The 15702-nt window shown below is 36.3% G+C and overlaps 2 protein-coding genes across 3 annotated transcripts; one reads left to right on the forward strand and one right to left on the reverse strand.

Annotated features, from left to right (window-relative positions):
* Positions 1–792: 792 nt before the first annotated feature.
* Positions 793–8291, reverse strand: LOC108272473 (uncharacterized). The gene is made up of 4 exons (XM_017480893.3): positions 8223–8291; positions 5536–5564; positions 4861–5345; positions 793–1623 (listed from the first exon to the last, which is right to left on the reverse strand). The coding sequence occupies exons 1-4, from the start codon at positions 8250–8252 to the stop codon at positions 1121–1123; spliced, it is 1047 nt and encodes a 348-aa protein (XP_017336382.1). The 5' UTR covers positions 8253–8291; the 3' UTR covers positions 793–1120.
* Positions 8292–8414: 123 nt separating this feature from the next.
* On the forward strand, positions 8415–14240 carry LOC108272981 (uncharacterized). 2 transcript variants are annotated; one of them, XM_017481895.3, is made up of 2 exons: positions 8415–8482; positions 10583–14240. In XM_017481895.3, exon 2 carries the CDS (start codon positions 10599–10601, stop codon positions 12666–12668), a length of 2070 nt encoding a protein of 689 aa, XP_017337384.1. In that variant the 5' UTR covers positions 8415–8482; positions 10583–10598; the 3' UTR covers positions 12669–14240. The 2 variants fall into 2 exon arrangements, with proteins under 2 accessions (XP_017337384.1, XP_053539928.1); XM_053683953.1 differs by having other exon boundaries at positions 8429–8482; positions 10586–14240.
* The last annotated feature ends 1462 nt before the right edge of the window (positions 14241–15702 follow it).

Here is a 15702-nt window from a genome sequence, read left to right on the forward strand (position 1 = left end):
TTAAGGGCTGTTTTTCTGCCAGAGGACCTGGACATTTTGTTAGGATACATGGCAAAATGGACTCTAACAAATATCAAAAGATATTAAATGAAAATCTGACTTCCTCTGCCAGAAAGCTTCAAATGGGCCATTAAGGACAATGATCCAAAACATACATCAGAATCAACACAAAAATGGTTTACTGCCCACAGATTCAGGGTCCAGCCATGATCATCCCAGTCCCCTGACCTGAACCCCATAGAAAACCTGTGGGGTGAACTGAAGAGGAGAGTCCACCAGCATGGACCTCAAAATGTGAAGGATCTGGAGAGATTCTGTATGGAGGAATGGTCTCGGATCCCTTTCCATGTATTCTCCAACCTCATCAGGCGTTATAGGAGAAGACTCAGAGCTGTTATCTTGGCAAAGGGAAGTAGCACAAAGTATTGACTAAAAGGGTGCCAATAATTATTGCACACCTATATTTAACAATAATATATTTTTTTGATAAACCTGTTTTTTGGTTGCAATTGTTTGATATCCATTAGAGCAGAGTATTTTTGTGAATATTTTAAACAAAAGATCAAAAGGTTAAACAATAAAGGCAATTTTTTCACAGCCTTCTTTCCTCATATTTACCAAGGGTGCCAATATTACTGGAAGGCACTGTGAATGGCATTTATGTGAGTATTTAATGAATTACATACATACTGCCTTCCACAAATTTTATATTTATTTATTTTAAGTTAATCTTTCAGCCTTCCACACCCACCTGACCAAAATCAGATTATGTTAAAATAGAGCTTAAATAAAAAAAAATGTGTAAACTTAACAAACTTTATTGCAACATATTTCACTGTATTTATTTTGTGGTTACATGTAGTGGTTTTTAATGCTGCTGCAAGTTACCCTTTCTACAAAAACAAAAGTAAAGTAAGCCTGCTGTCTATAATTTAGTCTTACAGACACTGTGTACTATCACTTTAATCCTATTTTCTATGGCAAAGAACCATTGCTTTTTTAACACTTTATCTTTATTTGTGCAAAAATCTGACATGCAGTTTTGCGAAGTAGTTCAAGATTATATTGATTGAAGAATCCACATAATATCCATTAATCAGTGAATGTTGCGTGTTAAGTGTTAAGTATAGTTAGAGCTGTCCTCAGAGGCACAGATGGCTGCCATCCGCTGGCTGTTCTCCTTCATCTGATCGAGGAGCCTTGGCATGTCATTGTCGTAGAGGACCTTATTCCCTGTGATTTGTTCTGTGGCCTTCATCACATCCTCTATCACCTTCCTCACAGGCTCCTGGAGGATGAATCTACGAGTCTGATGTTCAGCTACACTGGCCCTCCCACTCAGAACACCCAGGAGTGGGACAGCACTTCTCACTTTGTTCTGGAAATCAGCTACAGACTCGATCTGCTTCTTCACCTTCTGGATTCCTTCACAAGTCTGCTTCAGCTTTTCATCTTTCTGGCTGGCATAGCGTTTGGTCTGGGAAATCCTGGACTTGTAGTCAGATACTTTATGTTCGTATTTTATCACTTCTTTCTCAGACTTCGACGCCTCTTTTTTGGCCAATTTGATAAAATTTTTTGCTTTAACCATTGCAATTTCACCACCAATTAACATGCCAGAACCTTCATGGATAAAGAACAAATGAAATAGTCAGGCCTGGATTAACACATTGTGGTGCCCTAAGGTGATCACACTTGATGTGACCCCACCCCTCCCCCTATTTTAAATGTAAAAAAGTGAGATCTACCATGGCTATAAAGACCATAGCTTAAAAACAACTTATAGCTAAATAAGCTAAAAAATAAACACCTTCTTTCTTGTTCTGTGTATGCAAAGTCATTAATTAAATCCTTTGGTGCCTATCTGTCAAGGCCATAACCACATCCTGAACATTGGGGGAGGATCAAACCATTTGGTGGGCATGGGGTCACAAATGTAATGGTCCTTTTTAGTTCTCTATGTAATATAGGCCAAATATTTATGTATAGACATTATATATACAATGCAAGACCTTTATATTTAGGATCAAAATAACTACAGTGAGGTCAGTGTGTATTACAATACAAAAACAAGTTAGATTAGATGATTTATTATATTTTCAAATTTACTCACTCTCTACCCCAGGCAGGCCTTTCATCTTGTTATGCATAGATATAGTGAATAATATGTTCCAAACAGTAGAGCAGAGCAAATATGAGTTACAAAACCTTTTTTATCATTTCTGTCAACTTACCCTTCTTTCTGCTGTCCCAAAGCAATTATTTTATGGTCATAATATCTCTGTAAAGTGACATGACTGTGTCAGCTAGCCAGACCAAATTTTGTACACAAAATTATTTACTCATCCTCAAGTTGTTCCAAACCTGTTTTCAGTGTAACACAAAAGGAGAATTTTGAAGAATGTTTACACAGCTATACATAAAAGCATTCCATATGACACAAAGCTCTCATATGGCCAGCTGGAGTATAGTTTTTATGGTGCCTTTACAGTGCACTTTTAAAGTGCACTTATGTTTTTTCAAATATTCCCTTTCATGTAATGTGTTATAGAGCTGTTTGCGAATGTAAAAAGTCTGCAAAATTTAAAAAATCAAAGTGCATGACAAACGGAGTTACTGAAACGAGTCATTCACAATTCCAGACTTAGTTCCTGCACAAACCTGCGTAGGTTTGTAACAAAAGGTTCTGCCTCCGGTCTTCATTGGCTGCTCGCAAACAGCTTTGACACGCCCTCAAACATTACTAGATTACTGTTGTTGCCATGTCTAGAAAACGTCGTTTTTTGCACTGCAAAAGCAAAACTACTTTGCATGGACTACCAAGAAATGAGGATGTAAAGTGTCAGCTGTTAGAATTAATTTTTAAAATGATACCAAACCAGTTCAGCTCCAACCTTCGTTTGTGTTCCTGCTATTTCACTGACAGCTGCTTCTCTATTCTAGCTGAAGCTAACACGGGATTTGCCAAATGATTATTTATTAAAGATGGGGCCATACCCAATTTATTTGGAGCATCTTAAGCCTCTGGATCATAATCTGTAAGTATGATTTATTATGTATGTACATATTTTCTACAGAGTGTTCTAAATGCGTGTTTTTTTTTTTAATGTATACGTATACAGCCAGTGTACAGCAGTTACTCTGTTAGCTGTTACTGGCCTCTGCTAACTGGCTAACTCACGTTATAGAAATACCTTTCCTAAACAGCTGTGGAACCAATATTACCTACAATTATGTCACTTAGGCCAGGGACACACCAGAGGATTTTTTTTTATCTTAACAGATTTTAAAACTGTGGGAGACCACAGACATCAGGACAGTTTCAACCAGTTTTTAACATTATAGTCCTCTGGACGCACACACAAGACAATGCGGGCAGACCACGAGACCACAGACTTGTCAACTGTAGTAACGATTTCATAGACATATGATCTCACAGAAACTCACATTTTATCAAACGTGACTTCAGAAGAAGATATCACTCACACTTCATTTTGTTAATTAGCTGCATATCAGCCGCCTCATTCACACACCAGAAAGTTAAAACAGACTTTTTTTCCAGATGGCGCTGAAACTTGTTATGGTAGTAACAGTTTCCCTGACACTGGGAAAAAATGTAATGCTGTAATTTAAATTATGAGCACATTAAAGTGTTTTTTGACCGGATGCATGTAAATCTATTGGATAAACCTGTAAAACAAAATTAGGCACGTTTCAGAACCATAACAGGTGCACTTTAAAGCTCATGATCACTATCTTCTTTATGGAATAGAGCTGTAATAGAGTGGAAAATAGTGTGTGTGTGTGTGTGTGGGTGGGGTGGGGGGGTCTTCTTTTATGTTATGAAAAGTAACAGTATTTGGGTTTGGAATGACAAAAGTGAAAGTCAATGATAACAGAATTTTAATTTTTAGGTGAATTATCCTTCTAACTTTTTGAGCACATACCTGAGAAGGACATACAGACTAGCATTAAAATACAATGCAGACATTGGGGGTTTATTGTCCAAAAAAGATAATTAAACAAATAAAAAAAATAGTTAAAGAACTAGAATTGCAAATAATTTTATTTTAATAAATGACTTTGTCCTAACTACAACTTAAAAACACACTTGAGTCAAATCCATATGTTTGACCATGTTCTAGTTTAAATCTGAGGAAGATAACTCTCCCACTCTGAGTTTTATAAATCAGTTTCTTAGATAAGTGAAATTACTGAAAGGCTACCATTAAAGCCAGGTAACCACATTTATTATATTCATTCACAATATGCACACATTCATACTCCATCTTCTGCCCTAAATACTAACAATGGCTACATTAATGTTTCTTGTCTCGTCACATTACAATAACACATTACATTACGTGAATCATGTAAATGTTTGCATACCTGGATATTACTGTAGGCCATTTAAAGTTTCTGTCATAAAGCAGTTGTCAAATATTAAACTTTGGCTACTTAGCTTACATCTTACCTCACACTCTTTCACCGCTAGTGTGTGGCTTCTGCCCTTTTTGATTTGATTGGCCATTTCAAACATTTTGGTATTGTCAAGCACTGCTAGACCAGCCGAATTATTATTATTATTATTTTTACTTTTGATCATCCTAACAACATACATAGCAGAGCAGCATCAAAAATTTCAAATATTGGGGTGGGGGGGACAATTTGTCCATATCTGATTATTGGGGGGACGTGTCCCCCTCAGTGTCTACGATGGTTATGGCCCTGCTATCCATGTTCAATTTCGCTGATATGATTGTGGACTCAAGTAACATTCACACATGAAGATTATGATAATGTACAGTATCTAACAGTTCTAATATGTAATTATGTTTATCTATATGCTGGAATTCTCACCTGCAATCCATCCAATGATTGGTATAGGAAACAGAATTGCCCCAACATCTGAGACTAATTCAGCTTTCTGTTTCCTTCTTTTCTGTTTCTGAAGTATCCGTTTTGTTGAATTCAGGTTTGTCCTGGCCAGTTCCAGATCTCCCTGAGATTCTCTGAGTAATTTTTCACTAGATGCCTGCTCTGTTCTCAATTTTGTTAAGGTTTGTTTTGTATCATTCATCTCACGTTTGAGTTTTCCCTCATCTTGTGTGAGTCTCTCCAAGTTTTCATTCAGACTCTTTAACCCTGAACTGGCCGTCTGTTCGGACTGCTCCAGGAGCTGATGAGCCTGCACTATCTGCTGTCTGATGTACTCATAGTTGGAGCATTGCCCAGTAACAGGATCTACATCTGCTTTAATCAGGGCCTGATAGACTTCATTCATGGAGGAGATGCCACCTTTTAATGGAACAATAACAGCCTCCGCTGTGTTCTTCAGCACAACTCTGCAGAGACAAACACAACATTTCACAAAACACAGAAAATGAAAAAACCTTAAGGAAAAATATTTTAGTTTGGTAATTTCATTTCTAAAAATTATATTTATTGTTGGATTTTTTTTTTGTAAGCAATTGCTTCTAAAAATCAGTTTATTGTTATGAATTATTTCTATGTGAATACTGATATTCAACTTACTTAGATGAATAAAGCTGGCTCACCGTAATCTGAAACAGAAAGTAACAGTGCTATCACTCTAAAAATAAAGGTTCTTCAGTGGTTTCTTTACAGCACCTTAGGTTCTGCCTAAGAACCTTCTTCCTGTCAGGAACCATTTTTCATTGACTAGGGTTCTTAAGTTGACCTATATGGATCTGTGGAGATTAAAGAATTTCTTGATGTATCATTATAGGTTCTTCAGAGCAGTGTATTGGTTCTTGAAGGTATCATCCATTAACAGGTTAAAGTGAAGTCCTGCTGAATCCATCAATATAAAAAGACCAAATCTCATTTTTATTGGAACCATTTTATTTGAATGAAAAATGCTAGCTAATACCAAACCTCTAGAGTAAATTTATATTACCTGTATCTGGCCTATGTATTTTAATTGAAAATGATACGTATACGTATGATACGAATCTGATTTTGTGATTTTAACTGGAGAAGTTTAGATTAAATTAGACAAAACCGTAAAAATGCTCTGTGTACACGGTCTGTAACACATGACATTTGAAGCAATCAATTGCCTCTGTACATGGTCACTTTTGCATTTTTTCTCAGGGTATGCATTTATTTCTGGTGCTGGCTGGAAGCCATTGATCTTTACCTAGAGCCGTCAAAATGACTGAGGAGAACATAATATTTTACACTCATTGCTTACAAGAACTTCTCCAGATTACCTTTAATGATGTCCATCATATTGTAAGGCTGTCCAGTAAGATGGAGAAGGGCTTTAAACTACATTTATATTCAAGGTATATGTTGAAGTTACATTGATAACTTTGAGGGTGAGTTTATAATTCTATTGTCTACTAGCATTTTTTAGCAGTTAAGCTATATTTATATATGTATGTGTTTGTGTGTATGTGTATGTATATATATATATATATATATATATATATATATATATATATATATATATATATATATATATATATATATATATATATATAAAGAGAGAGAGAGAGAGAGAGAGAGAGAGAGAGAGACATATTATTTTATACTATTTTCTTTTGTCAGCACGTACATTTACATTTATTCATTTAGCAGACACTTTTATCCAGAGACTTACAAATGAGAGCACTTAGAGGTTAACTTTAAATGCCATTCAAATTCATTTGAAATAATACTGAACACTTATTAAAGTGTATTGCTATGTTGTTAATTTTATATAGACCATTATTTCTTTAATTAAAAATGTATTTCAGTTTAAACTTTAAACAAATTTAAAATGCAATCTAATAATACAAAATGTGTCTGAATTCAATTAAAAATTTAACAATTTGATTATCTTCACAGATTGTATTAAAGGACTGATGTTAAAATCCTTATGTCGAATACTGTGAATCTACATATTGCTAGGTTCTTTATCCAGGGGAAAAGTGTGAAAACTCAGCACAGAGTTAAACCTCTGGGAAGCCTCACAAAATGGGACACAGCAAGTTAAGTTACTGCAATCAGTTACTGTTAGGTTTTAAGTAAAAGCTCTATTTATTGTAAAGTTGTTAATAAAATGTTTCTAAAAAGGTGTGAGGGGAGTGTGAGGGCTTTCCCTGCTTCCAGTCATGAGTTGTTTTATGAATCTTAACGTTAGTTCTGTGTCTCACACTGTAATGACAAGGCCTATTTAGAACAAAATCTAGGAAATCTTTTAGTGGGAACTTGATAGTGCCCTTACTCATTCTTAAGTGTTCCTACCTAATATTTTCTTCTTCATCTGTGAAACAGAAGGAGATCAGAATGTCCAAACAGCTCTTTTTTATGCAACCAAAGCAGATGATGATTTTTTTATATATTATATTTTACTATATTCCAAGTCTTCTGAGGAAATATTATGGCCATTCAGAATACTTTGAATACAAAACACAAATTGTATGGACCAATTTTTTCTGGTGCTTTTTGGAGCTATGAATTGAAAACATATCCCCTTTTTTGTATAGAAAACAGCTGCGCAGACATTCTGCTAAATTCACCCTTTGCTTTTCACAGTTAAGTCTTTTATATGCTTTTTAATGCTTACACAGTCTAAACAGTCTCTGCGTACAACTAGCGGTGGTGTCAATAAATGTTAGACTGCTGCTGCTTTTGAATTTGAACAAAGAACAGTTTAATAACTGATGTTTTCTTTCATCTTAGATATGACAAACCAGTGGACAGTACATAGTTTCTACAGCTAGCTGCGGGAGAATTTGGTACTTTTAAATCAGTTTTCATTGGTGAACTAAATGGACCAAACATACTGCCCAATTAAGATACAAATTAACCCAAACATCTTAACCCAAACAAATTAATCCAACTTCTTTGTGGGATGGGGACAGGGGGGGGGGGGGGGGGGGGTGTACTTGAAACTGAGCATGAGATCATCATAACAATCCCCTCCAGTGTCTCTAGCTATCTATGTTACTGCTCATAGAATAGTTTTTCTTTTTTTTAAAAAGTACTCTATACATTGAAAGTAATCCCCTTAAAGACTTCACCTCAACTTTATACACATTACACAAGGTTACATGACATTGTTCTGTATTTCCTATTTATTTCCTTTATGTCATAGTCATTTTTATTCATTTATTTTAATTTTTTTTTTACCAGTTTTAATCAAAATGCTCAAATTTTCAGTCACTAAAAATGAATATAGCACTCAGAAAAACAGAATGCAACATGATTACCTCGTCACAGGGTTTCTTATAGATAGACATCCTTTTGTATGCTGTTAATTCTCTTCTAGCTCACCACAGTCACTCGTATGAGATTGTAAAATCAGCTCCTTTTAAACTACATTGTAGAGGATGTGGGTGGGGTGAAAGGGGAGGGTGAATTACAGATTATAAACACACAGGGGCTTTCTGTTTTGTGACATTGCTCCATTTGGGTTGCAGAGCTGGTAGAGATCTTCTACACCTTCACTGAAGACTATCAGGACATCAGGGTAGGAAGAGGGACACTGTTTTGAACAATTTTTTAAAGATTTTACTTACTACACATGTAATCCTTTTTATATAGTTAGGAATGCAAAAATATTTGTGTGTGTGTGTGTGTGTGTGTGTGTGTGTGTGTGTGTGTGTGTGTGTGTGTGTGTGTGTGTGCAGTGTGTGTGTGTGAAGGAGAGTGAGATTCAGACTCACTTGATTTTCTCACCTGCACTCTGTTATAAACTTAACAGTAAAAAGAAAAATAACCAAAACCAAACTATTTTCAGCCCTATTTGATGGGATTAAATGTGCATGGGGTCCTGGGGTAATTTCCTATTTTACAGGAGCTCCTCTGTGATTTTATCTACATCCGGGTTAGCAGCATGTGTTTTTCTCTGTCCTTCTCTGAGAAAATTATTAAACACTTCCCGGTTCACGGAACATTATTGTTTTATTGTATATTCAAATCGTTGCTGGACATTTGGTTCTCAACAAAATAAAATATAAGTCAGCATCTCTTTTCTACTCCAGGGCCTCTCCAACTTCCATGTATGATCACGTGCTGAGGGTTCATCAAAAAAAGAGACTGTTAGAAACTCACTGCTCCCATGATCATTGTACTGCTGTCTAATTCCTACCCCTGGAATATGCCTGTTTTAATCAGAGATTTGTTGCATGTAAACACCTTATTCAGAAAATCCACTGAAAGGAGATATATGCACATGTTCAGATCACTTATCTGTAGGCTAGATATTTAAAAATGGCAACTCAGGCATACCTACAACAACCATGTATACAGGAATATTCAGATGTTTGTTCACATATAAACATCGTATTCGGTGTATGGTTGCAAACCGAATATAGACCTTAGAAGGCTTTTGAATGGGCTTCATTTGAACTCATACACTTAAATGAAACCAATGTGATTCCCCTTCACTGCTCATGTACTCTATCCTACAGCCTGCAATTTCTGCTTAACAGGACACATGCAGTAGTACTACATTTTGCATCAGATTTAGTATATTATATAGTAAATTATGCAGTATGGTATAGCGTGTGTGTGTATATAAACATATATATATATATATATATATATATATATATATATATATATATATATATATATATATATATATATATATATATATATATATATATATATATATATATATATATATATATATTTATATACATACATACATACATACATACATACATACTGCTGCTGATAAGTGGAGTAAGTTTCATACATATATATATATATATATATATATATATATATATATATATATATATATATATATATATATATATATATATATATCCCACATCCACAAAGCTTACTCCACTTATCAGCATCACTCCTATAAGTACTGTTAGCTAATGATACACATACTATAGTGTACTATACTAATATTCTACATCTAAGTCCAAATGTAGTACTACTGCACATATACTTTTAAGCAGAATTTGCTGGCTGTAGAATGGAGCACATGAACAGTCAAGGTGAATCACATTAATTTCATTTATGTGTTCAGACAACGCTCATTCAAAAGCCTGCTTTCGAAATGGCCTCCTTACATCAGTCTAAATCATTGGTTTAGTGACCAGGGGGTTGCAATACATTATCATTCTTAAAAGTGCGTCACATTCGCAAAAAGGTTAAGACCTACTGGTCTAGACAATACACAGTATTTTTAAAAAAACATTTTACATCAATGCAAAATACAAATGCATTACTTAAGGCTGATACATCATTGTTACAGGATATCAACACATCTTATGACCTTCTATTGTAGGCTGAACTAGTCCAGACAGACAGTAATATTTAATCCACTGAGAATATCTAATGGACTTAAACAGCGCTGCAGTCTCTGCCCTTTGTGTTTGGGAGATTTTCATGACTTTGTTCTCTGCCAGTTTGCCTAGTCCTTACCATGCTTGTCTTAAGGCGACTATCTGCAAATGTGCATTATAATGATAGTCGTGCATTTCACAGCATGGGTGCTATTTTTGACACAACACCAGCAACACACTCTCTTTCTCTCCCTGAACTTTAGAGAATCATTATGGGTTAAGATTTTGTGAATTATAGATAACACTTACTTTGTTTTTAGTAGGAATAAGGAAGCCATGGATTCCCAAATTGCAAAGAAAAATCAAAGCCTCACAACAGCTGAGGAGATGAGAAACCACACCAAGCTTGTGATGCAGCCGTATGCCAACTGGGAGGAGTATCTGACTCCTGCTCCACTCTCTATAGCCATCCTGGGAGAGCTGGTCTTCATCTCCTCTAATACAGATTTCTCCATTAACAAGAACCCACCTAAAGATGGCTACAAGCACATCAGATACCCAGATTCATTTCGTGCCTGCCTCATGCAGGTGTGTAACTCTGGCTGGGGGGCTTTCAATGAGGCCCATAAGAACATGGATCAGATTAGACTCCATACCATGGCAATTCCAGATTACATGAAGACAGCTGTGAAGATCCTGTTCCAAAACAATGATGAGGTTGTACAAGCCCACCTCCCTGATCAGCTGGAGAACATTCGTGTCATTGCAGATGACTGTCTTGAGTTGGCCAATTCAACAGAAAAGCGGTTCACTGATGTCATCAATATTATCCAAGAACTGCTGGAAGCATGTGTAAATGCTGAGTACTTTTATGGGGAGGAGCTGGTTGCTGTCAAGAAGAAACTGGATGAGGCCAAATTGAGGAAACAGTCATCAGAAGAAGCTGCTAAATGCTCAGAGAAGGTACTGAAAGCCATGGAAGAGCAACTTCAGGAAGCACATGAAAGTTACATGGAAGCAATGGATTCACTACCAAGTGGATGGGAAATGATGGGTATGGATCTTGTTGCAGGCTTGACTGAGAGCATCACATCTATTGTTAATGGAGTAACAGCCATAATTTCCCAGCCAGTGACCCAACTCTGTAAGGCTTCCACAAAAATTTCTGATACACTACATTACATTAACAGTCAACAATCTGCTGTTGATGTTGTTGATGTAATTAATATTTATAGCAAGTCTGCAGAAATCTTGATGTGCTCAGTGAATGTACAAAAGTTGGTGCATGGCAACACGATTAACTGGAACGACTTATATGATCAAAAGAATAAAGCTAGAGTAACAGATTTCCAGAAAAATCAATTCAAACGAATCAAGGAGAGTTTACAAAAAAGCCCAAACTGCCAAGCAAAAATTCATTCCCAAACAATATGTGATGAGGGCATTGCAATCTGTGAAGAACTAGCAAAGTACGCACCAGAGGGGAACTGTGAAGATGCCAAAACAAAGCAGTTGATTGAAAGGATCAGAAAACTAACGGAATCAGCTCGCAGTTTCGACAGCAAAAGTAAAGACATCACAAAGTCTCCTGCCCTGGCTCCCAAACCACCAATGATGTATAAAGAAGAAAGTAAATCTGAAAAGGTGAGAGCTTCACAAAGAGCATCAGAGAACATCAGGTTCCGCATAGAGCAGAGCCGTGCTCAACTGGACAAGACCACAGAGGCCTATGAGAAGAGTGTAGAGAACATGGAGAAGAACCAAAAGGAGCTGACTGATATCCTGATCACCATGAGGAACTGCGAGTTAAAAAAGATAGACTTTAACACCACCATAAAAATGCTCATCAAAGGTATGGATGCCATGGGGAGAGTGAAGGAGCAGTGGGAGAAGATGGTGCACTTCTTTCAGATGGTGTCCAACATTGTGAAAACCAGCCTGACCAGAACCCTTAAAGATTTTGTCACCACATCTGAGAAGACCCAAGCACTTTCCTACAACTCAAAGCTCTTCTCCAAGGATCTGCTTTATAATCAAGCCTTTCAAGCCACTAACATCGCCAGCCTTGTCCACATGATCTCAGCAACCTACACTGAGGTGTCCACCAAGCACCTAATGGATCGTGTCAGCTCTCTGGGGAAACTGATGGCCATGGACAAGGAAAAGCCAGAGTTTCATTCTGAGCGTCAGCAGTTACAGAACTCCTGTGATGAGGCTCAGAAAGCCATCTTACGCCTTGTGCTTAAGAACAAGGATGAGTTTGAAAGGAAGAGTGCTGCAAGACTGGAGAAGATTGACAAAGAGCTGCTTGCCATTCTCCCTGCTGCTGCTCCAGAAGAGATAAAGAGCATTCAAGCAGCAGTTAAAAGTGGATTCACAGCGGAAGAGGAAGCAGATTACTTCTGAGTGAATTAACAATAAAATACCTATAAAATAAATTAAAATACTTCATAATCTACAATTATATCCAATGAAATACCTTAAGCATAAAACACATGCATTATAAATATCACAGGATTATTATTCAAGCTCCTCATAAAATGTGTTTTATAGGGAATTATTTAACTTAAACTTACATTGCTAATTTCTTACAATATGCATTAAGTCTCTACATAATTTTTTTTTTGCAATTAACTGGAAAATATTCTTCTAAAGAATCGGATTGCGTCGTATCATTCACTTTTATTACATTCAATTAACTCACGTTTAATCTTCCATTCTAATTGCACTCATATTACAAATATTATGAACACGTGTAATGTCCTTGTGTATAATTAATGCTCTGCCTTAGTGACAAAGCGGCAAATTTATTTTGTACTTCAAATTGTTATGTGAAGTAACTGTTGCATTATTTGCTAATACACCTTATAACATATTACATTTTTCATTATCTTAGCAGTACACAAAACAAAAGATTTCTTAATAACATGTAGAAAAAAGTTATTATTTTGTGCTCAGTCATTTCTTATTTGATAACGAGTTTACCATTAATTTCTCTTTGTGTTATTATTTGCCTGGGAAATCACAGGTGTGTGCTGATCTTTTTTGCTTTTTGCATCTGCCTAACATCTGTTGTATTATAGATATGACACCAAGGGTCATGTACTTCACCTCCATCTTTATGCTGTGTCTACAATTAAATAATAAAAACAACTATAAAAGCAAAGTAGATGATGTTTTGTTTTTTTTTCTATGGAGTTTTGATGTGAAATTGGGCCTCCATCATCATAACAACCCAAAATGTACCACAAATCACACTGGAACATTCTGTCAAGTATTTTTTTTTTTTTAAATATAAATTTGGCACGCCACAGCTGTGAAATAAAACAGATGTTGATTTATAAATACACACCTACTGTATGCTAACATTAGCTAACTGCTGTTAATGACATGTGACCTATATGTTGATTTGAGGTGAAAGCTATCCTAATTCATTGTTTAACATAATACAAGTAATACTTTGTTCCAACATTCATGTTTCAGGTTTGTTGTTCCACACAACCACCTTACTATTGAGAGGGGGTATGTTAAGCCTTACTGTCTCCATGCTATAATGGTTATAGTTCTGGTTCTGCTTAGGTGTTAACTTCCTCTGTTTCATGTGGTGGTGTTAATAGGCCTGGGTGATCTAGCCACCACCCCACGGTGTCTGTAACTTGCTTCTTATTTTTTAGTGTTTGTGTAATTTTGGGATAACCGGTGTCTTCTTTCTCTCCAGGAGCCAGTGAGTCTTGGTGGGACAGGGGAGGCTAGCTGCATTTATTCGGTGGTGTATGCTTCACAGCATGCTCAGTGTGCCAACACAACAACTTCCTTATGGTGTAGGTAGTGTTTGATTTTGGTGTGACTTGCAGTGGGTTTGGATCACATCCTGAGCTGTAGCTGGCCTGCCTTGTTCCCTCCAAGCCTGGACCTGGAGAAGTGCTTAGTTTTAAAATCCTTATTGTGTGTCTTGGGAGAGTGATTTTATATTTACATGTCAAGTTTTAATGATTCAGTGCCATAATAAAATATAATCTTTATATTCATGCTTGCATCTCACTCATGTTCCTTGCCCCAGTTGGTGATACTTATCTGTGTGCCTTTATTTGGGAGTATTTCCCTGGTTCTCCCCCAGGGTGGTGTAGATGGATTTACTGAATTTGGGATTAACCTTTCCCTCCACTTGGGAATGCCACACAAAAACAAACAAAACCCTGAGGGCAAGTACAAAAAAGTACAAAATTGAGCACAGCCGAGAATGCTTTTGTGAACATTTTTGTATAAATATATTTTGAATGCAGTGTGTTGATGAGGCTGGTTGTAACCTTCAAAACAGAGGAACATTATTGGTCTCTGTCTCTAAGTTCCAGGTCAAAACCATAGATCTGAACCATTATATATATATATATATATATATATATATATATATATATATATATATATATATATATATATATATATATAATTTTTAGGATGTTGTGGTGTGTGTGTGTGTGTGTGTGTGTGTGTGTGTGTGTGTGTGTGTGTATAATGAGTCTGCATGTGGTTGAACTGATCTTTTACTTGTGTGTTGTACTCATATCAAGACAGTAATGCAGTCACGCCGCAGGGTTCACTCCAATATTGCAACATAACACATACTGTACAACATGATACAAGACCTCCTTTTTTTTTAAACAATACCTTTGCTGCTTCCTCTTTTTTCACTTTACTTAACATTTACTGGTCCATAAGATAATTACTCTTATGACTTCCATTTACAGTCAGTACTAGGCACTCTGATGGGTCTACCAAATCTTAACATTCTCTTATTACTCATTGTGCGAAATTGTCCATTTCTCACTGCTGTATAATATACATTCACAGCAGCTGAAGAACTTGCACTGGCTTTATTGTCCACGTTTTACTGCTCTGATTTCAATTCTTCATTTGGTAAAACAACAGGTAAGTCCTCAACAGTTTCAGTTTGAGTTGAAGGAAACATTGTGTCCTTTGTTTTCAGCAGGTCTCTATTACTTCTGAAGACGTGAGTGTCTGGTGTTTGTACACGGTAAGACCTCAGTTGTTCGTGTTTATCAAGTATCACTTCAGGTTGCCATTTGTTATCCTGTCTAATTCTCACTTCTTCTTTCTTCACTTCAGGTAGTTTTCTTGTCCCATGATCAAAATAGTGGTTTTGTTTTGACTCTTGGTATGAGTAGTTTCTTTGATGGTGGTATCTTTGATGTTAGACTCCTTCCCATGAGTATCTGTGCAGGGGAAAAGCCTACTCTACCCAATGCTGTGTTCTTCTACTCCAAGAGAGCACAGAAGATATTCAGCATCTCTGTAGTGAAACAAATCCATTCATACCTGTTGACCATGCTCTTTCTGGAGCATACTTTTGGAATGCTGTTTTTGTGCTCATTGCAGATGTCATATTTGCTGACATCCTCATTTTGCTTTGCCTTCCCAGGCA

The sequence above is a fragment of the Ictalurus punctatus genome, chromosome 12 (genome assembly GCF_001660625.3).
Source record: "Ictalurus punctatus breed USDA103 chromosome 12, Coco_2.0, whole genome shotgun sequence".
NCBI classification, from domain to species: Eukaryota; Metazoa; Chordata; class Actinopteri; order Siluriformes; family Ictaluridae; genus Ictalurus; species Ictalurus punctatus.

Coding starts and splice junctions, on each gene's coding strand:
- LOC108272473 (XM_017480893.3), bottom strand. CDS start 8,252: ATGTCTATCTATAAGAAACCCTGTGACGAG. Junction 5,565..8,222: donor ATAAGAAACCCTGTGACGAG/GTAATCATGTTG, acceptor TTTCTGTTTCAG/ATTACGGTGAGCCAGCTTTA. Junction 1,624..4,860: donor AATCATTGGATGGATTGCAG/GTGAGAATTCCA, acceptor TTATCCATGAAG/GTTCTGGCATGTTAATTGGT.
- LOC108272981 (XM_017481895.3), top strand. CDS start 10,599: ATGGATTCCCAAATTGCAAAGAAAAATCAAAGCCTCACAACAGCTGAG.